This window comes from Lissotriton vulgaris, chromosome 10, assembly GCF_964263255.1.
Source record: "Lissotriton vulgaris chromosome 10, aLisVul1.2, whole genome shotgun sequence".
NCBI lineage: Eukaryota > Metazoa > Chordata > Amphibia > Caudata > Salamandridae > Lissotriton > Lissotriton vulgaris.
In genome coordinates, this window is record NC_141698.1 from 125165339 (window position 1) to 125186406 (window position 21068).

The following is a 21068-nucleotide window of genomic DNA, read 5'->3' on the forward strand; positions in this document are numbered from 1 at the left end:
ACTTTCAACATACTGTACTAATGAAAAAGCTATTATCTTGTAATATTAATGGGTAATGTAAACTATAAAAATGCCATCCTGTATTAACTATCCTGGTAAATGAATTAAAATATATGTTCCTAGATCCCTGTGCTCTCCTCTTGGCTGTTAAGGATTTTTGTTTCTTCTAACATAAAGGTAGAGAAGCGCCAACCTTTCAATATGATAGTTATAGAATATTAACACTTTTCAAATAATAGTCATTTGACTCATCTACTAAAAAATGTTGGGTTTTGCCATATTACGTGTGCCTGGATTGTCATAGATGATAGACAGACTTAGTATACAGCAACATAAGGCAGTTTTTACTCTGGAAACTGGTTCAGTTTCATTTTGTTCATAAAACCACCCACATTTTGCCTCAAACTAAGAAAGTATAACTAAAGGGCCCTTTAGCTGCAGTAACACATTGAAAAGAATAACCCATGAAATAATTTCAAAGGAGTTCTAAAAGTCTTGAAATACCTAGCATGATAATGTCCAGTCCTGATAATACTCTTTCAGTGTTAGCCATCTCTACTTACAACATGCCATGAAGAAGTAATGGAGACAAACTTCGGTTCCAAACCTTTACAAGCACTAGCACAGCCAAAAGTTTCACCTTTCAGTAGTGTATGCAGAAAAGTACCTCAATCATTATTTGAGGAAGCAATGTCATGGGTTCGGCCAGTGGTATGGCTGTAAAATACTGTGTCAGGTGGTTTAATGATTGATGCATGCTTGTTGAATTTGTTGAAAGAGTAACAAAGTTCCAGCAATGAGTCAGATTGTAAAGAAGCTCCTGTCCTTCGACATTTGTGTGTTCTGGCCTGCAGCAGCCAAGGATACATGGGCAAGTGTAGTCTAATTTGCAAGACACTTATGCCCTCATTATGAATGGTGATACCTAGTGCTAACTTTGTAAAATAATAAATGATGGGCCCAAAGTTTTGCACAGGAGTCATTACAGAATACCAGGGCCACGTAGACCTATTTAATACACCACCAGACTTCCTCTATCTTAGTCTATTTCATCCCAGCTTTCTCCCTTTATCACTTTCTTCTCCTCCTTATTCCATCCGTTTGTATTTTTCTCTTTTGTGCACCAGATCAAAGTCTGTCGGGGAAAAATTAGTGCTGGTCCACAAAAATGAGTGGCTCCCACCTCTAACCACCAGCTTAATTATAGTACTGGCCGTTGTCTCTGTTGGACCTGGCACTTTCTGCAGTGTCACCCCCAAACATTTTGCCGTCCTCATCCCTTTTCTATGATCTTGTTTATTTTGGCTTTAGGACTCTGAGCATTTTACCACTGCTAAGCAGTGCTAAATTGCTTTTTACCCTAAAACATGGTAACATCGGCTTATCCACAACTGGCTCATTTATTTTACTGTAGGTCCTCAGTAAAATGCTCTATATGTGACCAGGGCCTGTAAATGAAATGCTACTAGTGGGCCTGCAGCATTGATTGTGCCACCCACTTCAGTGGTCCTTACAGATGGCTCAGGCCTGCCACAGCAGAGCCTGTGTGAATCAGTTTTAAATTACCCTTTCAACCTGACAAGTTAATCTGCTTGCCAGGCCCTAACCCTCCAGTTCTTTTTAACATATACGGCACCCATAAGCCCTAGGCAGCCCTGTAGCCAGGGCAAAGTGTATTGAAAAGGTAGGACATATATGTTTAAGTTTTACATGTCCTGGCAGTGAAAAACTGCTAAATTCGTTCTTCGTACTGCAAGGCCTATCTCTCTCATAGGTTAACAATGGGATCTATTTAAGTGTAATGTTTAATTGGGAGCAGATAGAGTTTTGGAGTTTGGTGTCTATGGGCTCACAATTTCAAATCACAACTTTGGGTGAAGTCGGATTTTAAATTGCAAGTCTAAAAATGCAACTTTTGAAAGTTTAAATTTTCTCACTTTAACCACTCTCTGCCTCCGCCTGTCTCTGAATGGTACACAGACAAAATATTGAGTACAAAATATTGATTAACACAAATATCAACTTCAAAATATAGAATGGACAAAATATCGAATGGACAGAATATAGTCATCAAAAATATTGTTTTTAAGGTAAGTAATGTAATATTGATTTTTAAAAATATAGAAAGTCAAAATATCGAAGTATATAATATAGTTAATTAAAATGATCGAATTTTTAATATTATCGAATTTTTTAAAGTGTTTTGTATGTTAGTATATGTGTGAAAAGTGTATATTTTTTTGTAATTTATTTTAAATAATTCATTTTATGTTTAATTTTTGCGTAATTTAATTCTGTAGCGGGTTGTGGGTTTATAGGGGAATAGGGTGGGAAGTAATTTAATTATAATTAATTAAATATGTTAATTTATTTACTGGTATTTATTTTGAATACATTACTTAATTTTTAATTGGTAATTAATCAATTATTAATTGGTAATTATTTTTTCTTAACTGATAATTATGTGAATTATATTAATTTATTTTCTGTAGTGGGTTGTGCGTTTATAGGGGAATAGGGTGGGAAGTACTTTAATTATAATTAATTAAATATGTTAATTTATTTATTGGCATTTATTTTGAACAAATTGTTAATTCTTAATTGGTAATTATTTTTTATTAATTGATAATTATTTGAATTATGTGAATTTTATTAATTTGTTTTCTGTAGCGGGTTGTGGGTTTATAGGGGAATAGGTTGGGAAGTAATTTAATTATAATTCATTAAATATGTTAAATTATTGGTAATTAATTTGTATTAATAGTTAATGACTTTTAATAATTAATATTTATTTTAAATTGATTAATTATTACATTGTATTAAGTCGGTATTTAATTGTAACTAATTTTTTATTGGTATTGATATTTAATTTATATTTATTAATATATTACATATTTACTTTCTCTACTGTTAAGCTCACTAGAGTGGGAATAGTAATTTGTACCCCCATGCTATCCAACAATTTCCCTACTGTTGCACTCTCTGGAATGGGAATAGTAAACTTTACCCCTACGCTATCCAACGCTTTCCCTACTGTTGCACTCACTGGAGTGGGAATAGTAATTTATACCCCTACGCTATCCAACGCTTTCCCTACTGTTGCACTCTCTGGAGTGGGAATAGTAATTTTTACCCCTACGCTATCCAACGCTTTCCCTACTGTTGCACTCTCTGGAGTGGGAATAGTAATTTTTACCCCTACACTATCCAACGCTTTCCCTACTGTTGCACTCTCTGGAGTGGGAATAGTAAATTTTACCCCTACGCTATCTAACACTTTCCCTACTGTTGCACTCTCTGGAGTGGGAATAGTAAATTTTACCCCTACGCTTTCCAACGCTTTTCCTAATGTTGCACTCACTGGAGTGGGAATAGTGATTTTTACCCCAACGCTATCCAACACTTTCCCTACTGTTGCACTCTCTGGAGTGGGAATCGTAATTTTTACCACTACGCTATCCAACACTTTCCCTACTGTTGCACTCTCTGGAGTGGGAATAGTAATTTTTACCCCCACGCTATCCAACGCTTTACCTACTGTTGCACCGTCTGGAGTGGGAATAGTAATTTTTACCCCTACGCTATCCAATGCTTTCCCTACTGTTGCACTCTCTGTAGTGGGACTAGTAATTTTGTACCCCTATGCTATCCAAAGTTTACCCTACTGTTGCAGTTGCTGGAGTGGTAATAGTACATTTTACCCTCTTGCTATGCTACAGTAAAAATATTGTATATTTTTAATTAATATTAAGTAAATATATATATATGTGTTAAAAAATCAAGTTGTATTTTAATTTTCTTTAACTTAAATTAATCATTTAATAATGTTTAAGTTATTTAAGTATTCTTAATGTATGTTTAAATTAATTATAGTTATTATTTCAACAATTTAACATTTTATTAAGTTATTTTAATAAATTCGATATTTTTATTAATTATATATATTTATTCGATATTTTTGATTCAATATTTTTGCACTTACCTGTTTGTGGACAGGATTTCGATATTTTGTCTTTCGATATTTTTACTTCGATATTTTTGTTCTTTTATATTTTTGTAATCGATATTTTGTCAGTGATCCCACTGAATACCGTCTGGGTTGAGTGACAGCTGGGCTTTGTGCATTTCCTCTAGACAGTCACATACAAAGGCAGCTGGGGTGTAACATTTGCATCCTGATAGCCCATCACCAGACTGACAGGCCTTCCTGAGGTAGATTGGGAGGGAGGAGCTGACACTTTGCATCTGAATATGGCTGTGACTATCCTCCCTATATTCTGTTCAGGGGGGCCCCTGTTGTATTGATCTATCCTCACAGAAAGAGCTGCATACCCCTCTGTAGTTAGGCTGGAGCTAGGGAAGGAAACGCAGGGACCTTGTGATCTACAAAGGCCTCTTTCATGTCTCCTCCACAAAGGCACATTTGGGTATAAGTACTGGACCTTTGACACCACCAAAAGTGAACTCTACTGGACCCAAGGACAGTCTGCCTGGAGGAAGAGCTGCTGTGCCATAGGAGGGACTGCCACTTTGTTACCTGCTCTGCTGTGTTGGCCTGCTGATTCTTACTTGGGAATGAGAAGGACTGGACCTGCTCTCTACAGCCTTACATCCTTGAACCCAAGATTCTCCAAGGCCTTGCTGGCTTAGCTCCTGTTTTCAGAGGCTTCAGGGACACTAAAGACTTCTTGCAACTCTGCTGGTGCTGCTGGACTTTGCCATATGTGAGTCCTACCCATACCTGAGGTGGATTCTGCAGCTGTTTTCCTGCATAAAATGGCTCATCGACCGGAATGGGTGAGAAAAACTGATGCATCAAACTCCAACACTGATGCAGTGATGAATCGACGGTGACAACACAGGTTCCAACTGCAAGGCTTGACAATGATGCAGTGACATTTCTTCTACCCCGTCTGCATGGCTTGACGATGATGCAGCACTGAATTTTTGACTCCGTCTGCGAGGCTCATCTCTGGCGCAGTGCCCCAACTGTGGGGAAATTTCCGATGCATTGTGTGCTTGACGTCAACGTTTTGTTCCATACCTGGAACTTTTTCAGCGAGCTCTGTGTGAGTTATGTTTCCGGCCTCTCCTCCTTTGTGGTTGGCCTGAACTTTGGATTTGTACCTATCCTTCGTGACCTCAAGTAACCTTATGACTGCTAGAAACTTCTAAGCACTGTTTTTCACATTTCTTCTTTAAAAATTAACATCTTGAGTTTTACTTATTGGCTTTTTATTGTTGTGGTCTTGTTTTACTTAGATAAATATTCTCCATTCTTCCAAACTAGAGTGGGTTTTTTGGGTGGCGTTTTCCCTGTGTTACTGTAATTTAAGTGTTTCACAAATAGTTTACACAATGCCTCTTAACCTCATCCTTCCGATGGATATTTTCCTCCTGTGCTGGGCCCCCATGAAAATGGGTGTGGTCATGACGGAACGGTTCCGTCATGAGCACAGCTCAACCTATGCTCATGACGGAACCGTTCCGTCATTAGCAGCGAAAGGGTTAAGTAAAGCCTGAGTGCTGGTTGCCAAGCTGCCAGAGGGTGAACATAGGCTAATTTAGGTTGTGTATCTGACTTACCCTGACTAGGATTGTGGTCTCTACTTGGACAGGGTGCATACTTTTGCGAACTAGGGACCCCACTTCTAACAGTATCCATCCAGAATGTTAATTCCAGGGAGTTGAGGAGTAATGAGTAATGAATCTTTATTGTTCAATTAAAAAAAATTGTTACAATATTTCATCAACAAAACAAAAACTTATTTAAGATCTCACACAATTAGTGAAGAATGAAGTAGTCTTTTAAAATAGAATTAAAATTGTTAAAATGACTGTTATTTAGATTATTGTCTTATCTAGCAGTGAGGTGCTGTGCGTTAGATTTAAGGACTTTTTTATCGTAGTTTCTCTTGCTTGGTGGCCGACTAAGTACTGTTATAATTCAGTTTTCAGTTTCAGTTTGGCTTGGATTACGTCTGTGAATTTCCCTAGTCGGGCCGCTTTTTGAGGTGTTTTAGTAGAGAAGCACAGGTCAAAAACTTCCCTGCACTTTTGTAGGCCAAGCAACCTACAGATGGGGAGAACCAAGCGCTGCCGCTCACTTTCTTGCTTTGGGCAACAGCACAACAGATGGAGCCAAGATTCACAGTGGTAATTGCAAAGTCGGCAAGCCACTAAATTGTCCTGCCTGGCCCAAGTTGGGTTAAAATCTGCGATGAGAAGTCTCATATAGGTGATTCTTCCCCGAGCCAGGACTCTCAAAGCTTGCTCCAGGTAGGGCTGCGGTTTTCTCATGGCGTATGAGGAGTCCAGCGAGGAAAGATTGAATTGGTGATGCAGGCTTTCCAAGTCCCTTTCAAAAGATATTCTCTTGGCCTGAATATTCACTGTTTTCCTCCAGGCTGTTAGTGGGATGTCAGGGTTATGCAGATGTTGTATGTTGATGTCCAATAATATAATGCCTGCTGTCAAATGAACCCTCCTCTTCGAAGAGCGTTTAAATTTGTGTTTTTAATGACAATTCTGGTGCTCACGTGGTCCTGATATAGTATTTTATTAAATCAGCTGAACAAGTAATTTCCAGACCGGTGAGACCCAACTCCAGCCTTACTCTTGCTCTCCCGGCCTGACTAGGGAGAGCTAGGACCTTTTTGTAAGCCAAAATTTGATGGTTTGCAAGGAACTTATTGAAGGCACCGGGGAAAACTAAATGGCCATAGTTAAGAGAGGGCACTAGATTTGCCTTAAGAACTTTCAGAATGGATTCAGCAGTTGGACTGTGAAGACGCTGATTAAGGCTTTTTAAAGAGAAAATGATCCCAGCCGCTTTCCTTCTCAGATGTTTCAGATGAGCTGTAGGTTTTGCCCCTTCCGGTAGCCAGAAGCCCAAATTGTTGTAGCTCATACTTGTTTTAATTTGCAGGGCCCGAAGTTGCCAATGTGTGGTTTTCTTACGAGGGTACTTCCCAAATATAAGTATCCTAGTCTTCTCCTGGTTCACCAGAAGTTTGTTCTGTTGGTTATATCCATGCAAAGCTTTTAGGGCCTTCCGTAAGCCAATTCTCGTGTGGTCCATAATTACGATGTCATCCGCATACTGGAGTATTTGAAGCCGCGTTTTTCCCAGTCTAGGGGGCAATAGGCTTTCCCCCTCCAGCGCTTCCCCAGATCAACTGTGTACAGATTGAAAAGTATAGGGGCAAGTACGCACCCTTGTTTTAAGCCGTTATTAGTTGGTACCTTAGCGGTGACTAATGTTTGACTGATTTTAATACGGACCCAGGTCCCCTGATATAGGGAAATTATGGCTTTTAGCAGGTGTTGGGAGATTCCTCAAGTATGTAGTTTTTCCCACAGCTTCCCACGATCAACCCTATCAAAAGCTGCACTATAATCCACAAAGCAACAGAAAAGTGGTAACTGAGATGTCTGGGTAGCGCGGTTAGACAGGTGGCCCAGTACTAAGATGTTGTCTGTGGTAGAGCTTCGGGCCCTGAATCCTGTTTGAAATAGGGGAAGAGTGTTATTATCTGTTACCCAGGCTTCCAGTTCTTTCAAAAGTATTCTGGTGTATGCTTTAGCTTCAACATCCAATAAAGCAATGAGCCAGTAATTTCCGTGTTTTGTCCTGTCCCTTTTTTTGTAAATTGGGGAAAGTATTGAACCTTTCCACAATGATGGAACAGTAGAGGTGGCAAAGGTGTGCTTTAAAAGTGTTGTTAACTGCTCTGCCCAGAATCCCTGCGAGCCTTTAAACACAGATGTGCGAACTCCATTGGGTCCTGGAGCTCCATCTGTCCTCATATTTTTGATCAGGGTAATTACCTCGGCCCCTGTGATATTGGAAGTTTTAATGACTTTATATTTTGTTGAAGATTGTTGATGGGAGTAAGTTTGGGTGATATCCTGTTGGGTTGAGTACAGCTGAGTTGCATGTTTAACCCACTCCAAGGCGGCCACTCCATTTTCTTTTGTCTGGCCGGTGTTGGTAAATTGTTTAATATATCTCCAAAGTTGTACGTGTCCCCTTTCTTTGAGGAAGGTAAACATTTTCACCCATTCTGTCTCAATTTTCTTGGAGCATATTCCCCAGACTTTCTTTCTGTGTGGGCCACGAAGAGCTGTTATTTCCTGAGGTTTGTGGTTTTTGGTGCCTTTCCTTCTTGTCTTCAAGGCCTTTGAAAGACTACGCTTTGTGTGGATAATGTCTCTTGATTTAATATTTAGCAGAGGTCCCAGAGAGTGGGTATCCTGCACTTGGGTGCCTCCAATTTGTACCCTAGGGCTAATTTTAATTCTGCTAAGAGTGCTTCCCAGTGCACCTGGGGCGAGACTAGACTTGTGACTGTGGAATGTGATTCTTTGTGAGTTACCCACTCCAGGATTTTGGGGTCAAGATTGATAGTCCATTTTATTCTCCTCAGGATTTCATAGCGTTCTTCACCGGTTGAAACCCCTAGTGTTTCCAGTCGGTTTGCAGATTCCCCACTTAGCTGCAGGGTCATTCTCAGTGGCCTGTGTTCACTCTCATCCCTGTTGTCCACTTCAAAGTTGTTAAAGTATGGTACTAGATGGTCCGAGATGAAAATGTAGTCTATTGTGGACTTGTCCCTAAAGGTAGGTAGAGGGAGCCAGAGAGGATCCGCAGCTGTTTTGATAGTGTAAGCAGAGACCAAACTATGAGGCACCATCGATGTGTGATAGAATATGCACTTTTGACTTCCCTAACTCCCGAGTGTTCAGATCACCAGCAATAACGGGAAGGTGTGAAGCATATTTGTTTATAATCTGGCCCATTTTTGTTGTCATTATTTTTAGAACATGTTTTTTTTGCTGGGAGGCAGGGTTTACATAGCAATTGATTACCAAGAGACGAATTGGATTATTGTTAATTTTCAATCCGCTAACTAGGACCGCTTGCATGTCTGAGATGTTGGTTGCGATAAGAGTAGTCTCTAGTCTGCGTGCTTGGTTTATGTAGATTGATAGTCCATCAGAAGCTCTCCCAAAAATGTTGCGTTTTATAGCTGTAGTGTGTAATTCATAGAAGCCGTGAAGAATTAATGGTTCAGTGGCCCAGGTCTCTTGTAGGCACAAGATGTCATTTCCACAGAAGTTGTTACTCACTAAACTATAGTCAAGAAGTCATTTTAAGCCAGCTACATTCCAGGAGATCACAGACAGCTAAATGTTATTTCCCGTAGTTCTGGTGTTGAAGAGTTGGCATGCAGTGTAATTCCAGGGAGTTAAAAACCAGCTCACACATGGCCTGTCAGAGCAGTTCTTCAGGCCCTGCCGAATTTCCCCATTGGCCTGTCCGACCCTGTTTCTGGAAACTAATGTTATGTAAGTGGTTGCATGGCCAGTGGCAGTATATATTTTTACAAAAAAATGGTAATTAAGGGTCTTTGGTACTTCTCATGATATTTTGGTGATGTTGTATATATGGGGGGGGTACAAGCCAAATGTCTTTCTCTAATTCTTGACTCTGAACATAGACATATGATATGCTTAATGGTGTTGAAGGCAGCACATATGTCAAACAGAATCAAAGAGCATGCACATCTTGGGTCCATGACGTGACTAGTTCTGCTGTAATGATCAGTTGAGTATTTTTGGTTGCGTAATAGGGGTTGAACCCAAACCAGAATTCACAACATTTTCTTCTCAAACCAGCCCCCTATTGGTATCTAGTGTATTTTTGTAATGAAAACACTGGATTTGATGTATAGTGAGAATTTCCAAATGAGCCTGATTTCAAGAATTCTCTCCACACTCCATATGTTTGAGATAGATCTATAGCCTCTCATATTCATAATCTGAGGTGTCCCTCAGTTATTAGAGGACACCATCTATAGAGAGAGTTTAATTGATGAATGAGGAGATGAAGGGTACAATTGCTGGTATACTCCTATTGAGAAAGAAGGTTTTGCAAATATTTGAGGAAGGCAACACATTTTTCACATCCTACTACTTATGGGATTTAAATGAGGGGATTCAATGTATGATATTTTGTGAAAGGAGCAAAGAGGGTGATAGTATGGAGATCCCAACAGCTCCTTAAGGATTCTAGAGTCCTTATGACAAGTTTGCAGTTTTGGCAAGATGGGACAGAAAGTGAGGCTGCTAAAAAGGACCTATTTTACTTGCAGTAATGAATATGCTATAACATTCTATCAAGGGTAATTTCATTGTCTTCTATTGCTGTATTAGTGTTTTGCAGTGACACCTGAGTTGTCACTGGGGAACGATTGGTCGGCCATAGATTTTGCTCATTTGAACTTTTGACATTTGAAGCAGGTTTTGTGCTCAAGGGTTCAATGTCCATATCACTTATACATGATTAATACATTTTTATCTTTCTTAAGCCAATCAACACAAAGGTAAATGGCAGCCAAGCTCTTTAGAAAACAGAAGGCAAATGCTTGTTTTATAAGTTGTGCTTAGGAAATAGGAAGTGTGCAGAGACATGTCTGGACAAGGTTTTGTAAATCTTTTAAAATTTGCATAATTAACATTAAAATGTTTTGGGAAAATGAATGACCCATTAGGGTGAATGCACCATATTTGTAAACCATCCACTTCAGGATTCTAGGCCTGTCAAGCCAACATACATTTTGTATCGGGATACCACGGGGAGCATCAGTGCGCTTTATAAATGTCACTCATCAATCTCACTCACAATCTAAGAGATGGTTTAGTCATTAACTGGCAGATGCATCAACGTAGCCTTTTGCTATACCTAAATAGCGATTTTTAAGGAATCGCTATTTAGGAATAGCAAAAGCCTATGTATGTAGGAATCGCTATTAAAATAGCAATTCCTTAACATTCCTTACTTGCTACTCGCAAATTGCTAGTCGCACTTAAGGAATGCTGTCCCATTCATTCCTAAGGGCCTACAGGCCCAGAGGAATGTATTGGAGATTGCATGAGCAATTAGCGAGTACCAGTAGGAATTCGCAAATTGCTCATGCAATTTCAAGGGTGCAAGGGTGTCAAAATAACACCCTGTTGCACCCCTGAAATTGATCTATGCACATATGTTGCACACACACATGCTCTAAGGGCATGTGTGTGCACAACATGAAACTTTGAAAAATGCACAAAAGTGCTTTTTTCAAAGTTTTAGCAAATTACCATGAAGTTCAACTTCATGGTAATTTGCGCCCCCTATTAGCGAATTCGCTATTTTTTTTACTTTCATGCATTGCATTTAAGGAATCTCAATTTGGGATTCCTTAAATGCAATCGCAATTTAAGGAATCTCAATTTAGAGATTCCTTATATTGCGATTTTTGCATTTGGGATGATACATCCCAAATGCAAAAATACCGGGAGAAAAGGTGCAGATTCTCAGAATCTGCCCATTTGCTCCCGGTATTTACTTTGATGCATCTGCCAGAAGATCTCTTGCACTACATGGGTGATGTATTTGAGTCAAATAAGAAAACTATATATCACGTATAGTGTTTCACCTCTAACCTACGGTATTTTCTTTTATCTGTAGGCTCCTTTAACATATGATGCACTGACGCAGATGGAGTACTTGGACATGGCAATTAACGAGACCCTCAGAATGTACCCCTCTGGAGGACGACTTGAAAGAGTCTGTAAGAAGACTGTGGAGGTGAATGGAGTGACAATCCCAAAAGGAGTGGTGGTGATGATCCCGTTATATCCACTGCATCGGGATCCTGAGTATTGGCCAGAACCAGACGAGTTCAATCCAGACAGGTATCATTCCCAAATGAAGGCTTCAAGAAGAAGAATGGTAGCAATGAAGTCCATGAATATTATGACTAATTATCAATTCAAGTCAATATCAAGAAACTGAAGAAATAAGGGCATAGGGCCTGATTCACAGAACTAACTTAAGACAAAATCCTAAACTTACTACTTTTGGTATTCACAGAAGTTCGAATTTTGTCTTAAGTTTGTCTTAAGACAGACTTAAGACAGACTTAAGACAAAATCCTAACTTAAGTCTGTCTTAAGTCTGTCTTAAGTCTGTCTTCAGACAAACTTAAGACAAAATCCTAACTTCTGTGAATACCAAAAGTAGTAAGTTTAGGATTTTGTCTTAAGTTAGTTCTGTGAATCGGGCCCATAGTGTTTAAGAAAACTGGCATAAGTTAAGATAGGAAGTTTCAAGTTACCTTTATGAGCACAGGTAGAGTAAACTAAAATTGAGGTCTCTTACAGCACACATTACAGATCTAAATTGAGTTTTGACATCTGCATATTAAAGATGGGTGTAATCATATGGGGACCAATTCACAAAAGTATGTATGGTAAGGAGTTCTCTTTTATGTACTCTGACATCCCTTTGAAATGCCCAACTCTCTACTAATAAAAGTGCAAATAGGACACAGTCCTTTCTTACTCTTATATAAATGTTCCTATTTGAATCACATTTTATATATTTTGGGGCAAATTCAAAGGAGTTTAAAAGTACAGAAATAAAAACAATAGGAATACTTACTTAACTATACCTAAATTTCTTTGGGAATGCCCCCTTGTATGTATCACTCAAAGGGGCATATTTACAAGGGCATTGCACCACCGAAACGTCACTTTTTAGAATGCTCCGGTGGCACAATGCCCTGCTCCATATTTACAATGTGATGCTAACCCACTTTGCGTGGCTTAATTCCGCATTGTAAATATTGCATGTGTTCTGCATCAAAGGGGCGTGCAATGGGTGTTGCTTTGGGTTTCCCACAGCAACACCCATTTCTTTTTGATGCTCCCCAAGATTTACTAGAATCTGTAAATCTTAGGCAGTGCCAAAAACTAAGGCCATTGAAAAGCAAGCATTAGAGTGATGCAACAAAGAGAAATACTTTTATTTCTCCTCATTTCTTTGTTATTTCTATGTGTGGTGCATTTGTATCAAACATAGAAGGAACAAATCCCCTTTAAGGATTTGTTTATGTGCTGCAAGGTGTCCCTTCCTGCACATAAGGAATCATCCCTGCAACACATGCACCCTTACACCATGGCGTAAGGGTGTCTGCATTGCTCTAGGCAGCTTTTTTTAACACCGGTGCAAGGGAAAACACAGGGGTGTACCATAATCTTGTGAATATGGTGCATCCTTGCCTATTGGAAATGACGCAGTGCGGTGCTGCTAAATTGTTTGCAGCGCCACTTTGCGTCATTTCTTTGTAAATATGCCCCAGAGTGTATTCCTAGGGCGACAAGTTATAATCAGAGACTCCACAGCGCGGTGTCTGGAACAGGAATTTCCTCACAGCAGTTGTGGAGACAGAAAGAATTTATTGAACAAATGGTGGCAGATAGTGCATTTACAGGCACATTGGCACAGTAACCTTGCTCAAGTATGTAAGTATTATGATAGGGAACGGGTTTGGAGGCTCTCTTCTTTGCTGACCTTTCTCTGTCCCCTTCTCTCTCTGTCTCGCTCTCTCTCTTCTCCTTTTTCCTGCCTCCTATACTTTTCACCTTCTTTCCTACCTTTCCACCATTTTCTCTCTCTTTGCATATGACCCACTTTTCCATTGTTCCTCATGTAGTCCCGTATTGTAAGTCTCTTCTTCAGGGGGCATATCAGATAAAGTCTGCCACAGTTTTAAGCTGACGTGTTAAAGACCTACAGCAGAGATATATTCCCACCTTATACACTTGTAAATGGTTGTTTGACTTGAAACGTTCAAGGAATTGTGTGCTTTCAACTGGAAATGTAAAAGTGTTTGCTGACATCTCAGGGTCCGATTACGATCTTGTCCGGTAAGCATTCTGACCGATTTGGTTCCGAAATGCTTTCCTGGTCTACTCCGATCGAGGGAGCCCAATAGAGGGATTTGGAATGATCCGGATACTTCCAGACACAATTCGGCCGGACTCCATTGACTTCAATCGGAGCCTGTGTTCCGAACGAGAACACAGGCTCTGATTGGAGAAAGGGGTGGTTCGGGAAAATTGCGCACTCTGTGAGGGCACCCCTTGGTGCCTGCCACACTGCATGGTTGGGAAGAGGGGACCCATGTGTACCCCCCACAGCCCGATTCGGAGGGCCCTGGGTGAAGGGGGGCCTGCTGTAGGCCCCAAAAGACAGATTTGTGCAGCTGTTTAGTTTGGGGCAAACCAAATCGAAACAGCTGTCCGAATCAGTCATCGTAATCTCTTGTTCGGAAACTGTGTCCATAGAGCTGTACGAATTGGCTCCAAAAGGCTTGACCTGTCCAAACGCCTTTCTGAACCGATTTGGACATCCTAACGGTTTCCGTGCTTCGTAATCGGTCATTCGGAACTGGTTATGATTCGGTCAGAAACAAGGACTCCGAATCAGATTCGGCAAACCCGAATCCGATTCGGAGCAGTTCCGAACAGGATCGTAAGTGGCCCCTCAGTAGTAATTAAAGATCACAACAGAACATATCACATGAACATAACACAAAGCAAAATAACAACACAACCAACACATAACAGGACACAGCCCAAGAAAACAGTCACAACACAATGCAACTCAACAGGCACAGTACAGCACCACAATAACACAATGAGATAATTGATCACAAAAACAAAGCAGCACAGAAAACAGCAAAACACATCACCACAACAACAAAATACAACACCATAGATATACTCAAATATTCTTTATACAGATTAACAACGCCTCACATTTGCTCTGATAATACAGTGGTAACAGTTATTTGTACCACACACTTCCTTACATATAACCTATGACATGTAAACACACCAGTCAAAAATATGCCAGTGAAAGGGTGTTATAAATATTGGGCCTAATCATTTCTTGTAATTTAGGGAACCTTTTTAATATTCCCGTTACGTATTCTGTTACATTAGTAAACAGAATAAGTAAGTAAGTAATAGCTTTATTTCGATACGGTACATATCATAAAAGCAATACAAAACATCAATTAAAAGCAGTTCAGGAATACATATTATAAAATACCCTACGGGATCGTAAATAGAAAAGCAATAAGACATTTATGAGCGAATATAAAATACAGTTCAAACAGGGAGCACATTACTGAATCAACAGCTTCCTTGTAGTTCTTATGCGCCATGCCCAGCCTAAGAATTTTGCCATACAGCAGGCAAAAAAGGGGCGGGCATCCGAGCGCAATATGCGTAAGGCTTCTGAATGTGATCTCGTTCCCAGGCTCCTACATAAGGGCTTTAGCCATTTCGATCTGGGCGCTGCATAGGCATTGCACTCGAACAATAGGTGGGCGACAGACTCAACCCTTGCAACACAGAACGGACAATGCGGAACAGTTTGTAGTGGTGGATTTCAGGAGGAAGTTAACAGTCCTAAGGGGAGTACACCCACCCTAAATTTGAAGTACAATGATCTGTCTCCCGAGTTATGAATTAAGTCCAGATAAGGTTCCCTATAGGGGAGCTCCTTAACTAGCAAAAACTGGGCGACAGATTTGCAATGATTTGAGTTGCACATTCTCTTATTGTCTACCCATGACCAATAGGCCTTCTTTAGGAGCTGTTTGGGCGGTGCTGTTTTATTGACCCAAGCGTCTCCTAAATCCAACTCATAGAGAAGTCGTTTGACCTCCCTGAGCCAGGATACCTTATAGCAACCTGGATGGGACAACAGATCATTTAGGGCATCGGCGTAACTACACAGTTCCGGGACATTCCATATCCGGGACCAGAGTAAACAGAATAAACAACCCCAACCTCCTCCCCATTGTCCTTAGGAAAAGACAATATTGGAAACACATAATAATGCACATTTTTCAAAGCAGCTTCAGAAATGTGTTAGAAATATCTGTTTACTCCTTTATAAAACACCATCTTCTGAAATAGGGACTGTCGTGGATTGTTTATTATTCCAAGGCCCTGTTTATGGTCTTACGGTGCAGAATTACAGCATGGAATCCCTCTTCGCCTCAATCTAAGTGTGCTAGTGTTCCTCTAACCAGTTTTCTCGCGAGTTGGAACACTGTGCTAGATTTTACTGGGATGTAATTCTATCAGGAAAAAAGTCATTAGGCTCGCGCAGCATCAAAAACAAGCCTCTTTCCTAGTTTTTTCTTGCAGGGGGAGCAAGCAGCAGTCCTACCTCCAGGCACTTAGGGGCAGATTTATGAAGGACTTGCGCCGCCTGTGCGTCACTTTTTCCCATGTTAAAAATGACGCACCGGCGGCGCAAGGCCTTCATAAATCTACCCCTTAGCTTCTACTTAGCTACCCTACTCCCCAAACACCTCACCCTGCACCTTACCGCACACAGAGGTCCCCCTATATATTTACCACTAATGTTAAACCCCCAGAATTAGGAATTCTGAGTGGTTTAATGACTGGTGAATCCAGTCCCACCCAATGATTCCCACAATTCCATGTTTTTTTAAGTGGTAATTGCACAGTACTGTTGTGGTGTTCCCACACAGTAATGTTAATTCTGCATGTGGACTTTAAACCCCGACGGTACCGTGCAAGTTGCAATCATGGCCAAAGAAGATAAAAATCCACATTTTTACAAAATGAAGCATTTGAGAGTGGTATTGGCTTTGACCACTTTGTAAATTAATAGTTTCTCAGAAATATAAATGTTCTCCTCCTGCCCTAACCTTATCATGATGTTTCTGGAAAGATTCCGAAGTCATTAAAAGCTCTCCTAACAGATCCCAAAAGGAAAATAAAAAACATCCTCAGCTGAAACGGACTTTAAAGTTTCGCAGCTGTAAAAATATTGAATGTAGAGCAGTGTCATTCGAGCTTTTATCATTGTTATTTTCAGTAATGCAGTATTAACTTAGTAAATTTATTTTCTAAGGTCCTAATATTTCCAATTCAAGAAAGCTTTCCTCAAAAAATAAATGCGGAAGAGCAGCTATCCCCCACTTCAGTTACTTTCTTAATGAAAAACTGACACAGGTTCTTATGACTGAGACGTTTGTAAAATTCAGTATGGTCTACTGAAGATATTCTTGTAGTACTGTGTTGCAATTATCTCATCAGTCTTTTCTGTGTCTCCCTCTAATTCCAACAAATGATTCTCAGATGTTTTCAAACACCTCAAACCAATTTGAGTGTGTGGAGTAAATCGTTCTTTTATTTTCAATCCAGCACAATCGAACTCACTGATGATGGCCTCTGTATTTTCGTCTCTATGTATCAGTGAGAAAATTGTTGATAGGAAGAGTCTGGAGCCCTAAATAATGAGGGTAGAGAAGACTGAGGCTCTTAAATTGATTTTGTAGACAATTTCCTCTTTACAAAGCTTTCAAGAAAGTCTTTGTTCAGATAAGTTTCTATGGGCAAATCAGAAACGTATTTTGCTATTCAATAGTAACTTTATCAATATTTATCTCTGCTGCATTTGGCGCAGCCCGTTACTCATTTATGGCAAATATATTCTTCAATATCTCCCAACCACCATACCTCATTCCAAATGCCCAAATACTTGAGTTCTCCTCCTTAACTCTCCTCCAAACATGATACAATCCTTGTAGCTTGTTTAATTATTGCTGATGACAAACATATTAGTGCTATGGTACAAAGTATCCATGACACCATGTTGTCATTGCTTGTACATGCTTTGTCCATGTCACTAGCTATTTAACTGCAAACCACCTTACCCTGTTCAGTGGCCTTGAACATTACAGCCTAAATAATGAGGGCGTCACTGCAGATGTCTCATCCTTTATATACTGTTCTTACAGTGTCTCTACCCCTTTGTATGCTTCACTAGCAAATGACCACAGTAGCTTTGTAGATCTCATGAGAATGATGCTGGTGACCAGCTTTATTTAAAGACTCCTCTATCTAAAGTTGTAGAGCCAAAGAAAGGTGATCTTTCACACGTATTTATAGATTGCTCAATATGAAATGTACGTTTGGCAGTATAACTATTTGGGTTCTGTTGCATTTTTTATTACCAGCTATTCAGGCCTAGTATGATGCACATTTATCTGCAGATAGTTATACGGGTAGGTAATTACAGGGCTGTGCTTGATGCCAAGTGTGACTGTCGCCTCTGAGTCTTATACAGCAACTAGATCAAATTCCAAGTCTGCCACAACCGAGCCCAAGAAGGCTACAGCATGGATGCTAAGTCTAGTTTCCTGAATCCTCCATACACACCCTATGACATTTTACAAATTAGGGGATGTGTACCCTTTACTGTCATATAGTTACTGCTTTTCTATATATTGTGTTAAGTTAGCATGAGTTTATTAAATGTTTAAACCACATATTTTCCTTCGGCTTCAGTTTGCACACGAAACATAATTGTTATTGTAGCTTTCAACCTAGACGAAAGATGTGATTTATTTGAGAATAATATGTTGTTGCTCTGATATCAGTTGTGCTTGGTACACTTGGTACACTGTCTGCACACTGAGAGCTGAACCCTCTAAGAATAACCCGACACAAGGTTGCTGGGAGGCCTGATCCTCGCACCACATTAGACATAACACAAATAAAGTTGCTGCCAACATTGGGCTCTAAGCGGGTTTAAGATAGAGATACTGAGAATGCAAAAACACACTTGATGGTGCTTCGCATGCAGAGAGCTGGTAGCTGATGATGTGATCTTCTCCTACTGACATTTAGAGATACGGGCCCGCCCTGCTAAAACCCAAATGAGACCTTCTTAGATATAATATAGTATGCTAAATAGGGTGCGCGAAATATGGGTGATACAGATTTCTATAGATTTTTGCAATATAATATGCTATCACCGTTCGCTTACTATGGATTAGTGACTATGCTGATAACTCTGATTTTTATAATATGTATTCTGGTATTATATAAGATACTGCGTTTAAGAACCTTGCATTGGAAAATAAATATTTCAAACTTGCACGTGTCTTCTTTTACTCCCCGTTCTGGTTTGAAATGATTATAGAGCGAGAGTGTTCATGTGTTCCACGATACCTGAGGTAACCTAAGTTCATGTTCTGGTTTGTCTAAGTCATTGGGAGTTTGTTATGACCAATGAGACACTGTAGCTAGTTCGGTAAGGGGATTTTGGATACTAAGGTGGGTTTTGGGTCACCTAATTCACCGCGGTTCTAGATCTCTGTGCTACATTACCACTTTTACCGGGTGACCCCACCATAACCCTTATACTGGAAAGTTTTAAGCTTGAAGAATGCTCTTCCCATCTAGTATGTGGGCAACTTGTCTCTCACAGAGATGTTTTAATCTATAAGCAAGGTGGCTGTTGCCCAGGGCCCCTCATCTTTCACGAGGCACACTGGGAAAATGAACTTCCTCTCAATTTGACCCTTGCATTTTATATTTCTATATTTAAAACTCTCTCCATCTCCACCTTCCTCTTCCTCTGGCTCTGTCTCTCTACCCAGTATCATCTTAAGGATTCCTGGTGTCCCAGACAAAACATGTTTCAACTATTTTTCTGTGATCCTGTTAAAGCTTAGAATTTATAATTGTTTGGCATCATGCGAGCTCGAATTAGCAGGGAATCAATACTAAAAATTCAAACTTGTTCCATTCCGGGTCTCCGATAGTGTCTTTCTCAGGGCCCCAAAATCCTAAAGATGACACTGGTCTCTAAGGGACAGCCATCACCCCTGGATCTGTGAGTGCTGTTGCTGTGTGCACCTGTTCCAGGCTTGACTACTGTCACGCCTGCATTCCAAGGTCCCTGTGAAGCTCTTCTTCAACCTTCTTAATCACAGGTTCGTCTTTTGATCCATGGATATAAAGCAAATGGAGCTGTCGTTGCACTCCTCCGAGTCCTCAGGGTTTGTGGAATATGAGATGTACAAATACGTATTACCCTCTGCCAAACGTTACAACATAGCATCTTTCTTTGTCCTGTGCAGCCACAGCTTAATTCAAATAAACCCTAGCTCTTTTCTCATTGCTTTTATTAAGAAATCAAAGGTTGATTAGTCGAGAATACAATCAAGAGTAACCATCTTGCTGGGTAGTCACAGTGCTCAGATCATTTTGTATTGTCAAATTAGGACATATGTGAAGTCTAGCATTGTGCTGGTCAGTCACAGCTTACAATTGATATCTGTGGGTAGTATTTAAAGCGGCATCTTTTGTAAATTCTACCAAAATATTTCAACAAAACACCAGATGTAACAGGTTCACTTATTCAACTCTGGGGCCAAGATTCACAAAGGATTAACGTTGGGTTAGCATTACTTTTTTAATGCCAAACCAACACTAAACCAGGGCAAATTGGTATTTGCATTGGTTTGTATGGAAAGGTAAGGCAAAGCAGCGCTAAATGCTGCTTTGCATTACTTTGCATCAAGAGGGCGTTACATGGGGGGTACATAGGCATTCAAATTCAACCACCCATGCTTTTGGATGCTAAATCCTGTCTACTAACATTAGTAGACTGGGTTTAGTGCCAAAAATTAACGTCTCTGAAAAGTAGGCATTAACCCCTTCGATGCGGATGACAAAGCCAGCTCGTCATGGGAGTTACCTGCGCTGCGCGCATGACGAGCTGGCTTTGTCACGTAACGCGGGTTTTTTCAAATTTCAGCGCGCAGCTGGAAAACCCGCTAGCGCGCATGCGGTTAAAAGGAGAAATGTTTTCATTTCTCCTTGCTTTTCCGACTTTGCATGTCTGCTGCACTGTACAGCACACATGCAAAGTAGAAAAATATTTTGAACTTGTTTAGTAATAGTATTTTATACAGGAAGTTTACCCTTCCTGTATAAAGCCTACAGTAGACTCTGACATGCACTCTAGCACTACAGTGCAAAGGTGTGGGCCTGGTTCTCAGCAGCACAAATCAGCACCGGCGCTAAGGAGATGGGAGGAACGTGCGATATCTCTGTGAATATGGCACTGTCCTACTCTCTCCCTGTCACGCAACGCAGCACAGCCTCTTTGGGTGCTGCACTGCATTGCATGACACCTTTGTAAATCTGTATTTTGATCTCATACACTATACTAAGACTGACATGTAAAATATGAGTCCGTTTTCACTTGCCAGACTGGTGATTTACTCTCCTAATATCCTATCCTATGCTGCTAGTGTCACAGGAAAAATGTGCCGAAAAATTCACTCTTTCAATTTAATTTCACAAACTTTTCTGAGGTGGATAAACGCACA

The 21068-nt window shown here is 40.2% G+C and overlaps 1 protein-coding gene across 1 annotated transcript in view; it reads left to right on the top strand.

Annotated features, from left to right (window-relative positions):
• The window catches only part of LOC147684821 (cytochrome P450 3A21-like), a 242933-nt gene that overhangs the window by 187804 nt on the left and 34061 nt on the right, over positions 1-21068 (top strand). The window contains exon 11 of the mRNA XM_086940698.1: positions 11516-11742. Within this exon, the coding sequence (XP_086796824.1) occupies positions 11516-11742 (227 nt within the window). The remainder of the gene's footprint in view (positions 1-11515; positions 11743-21068) is intronic.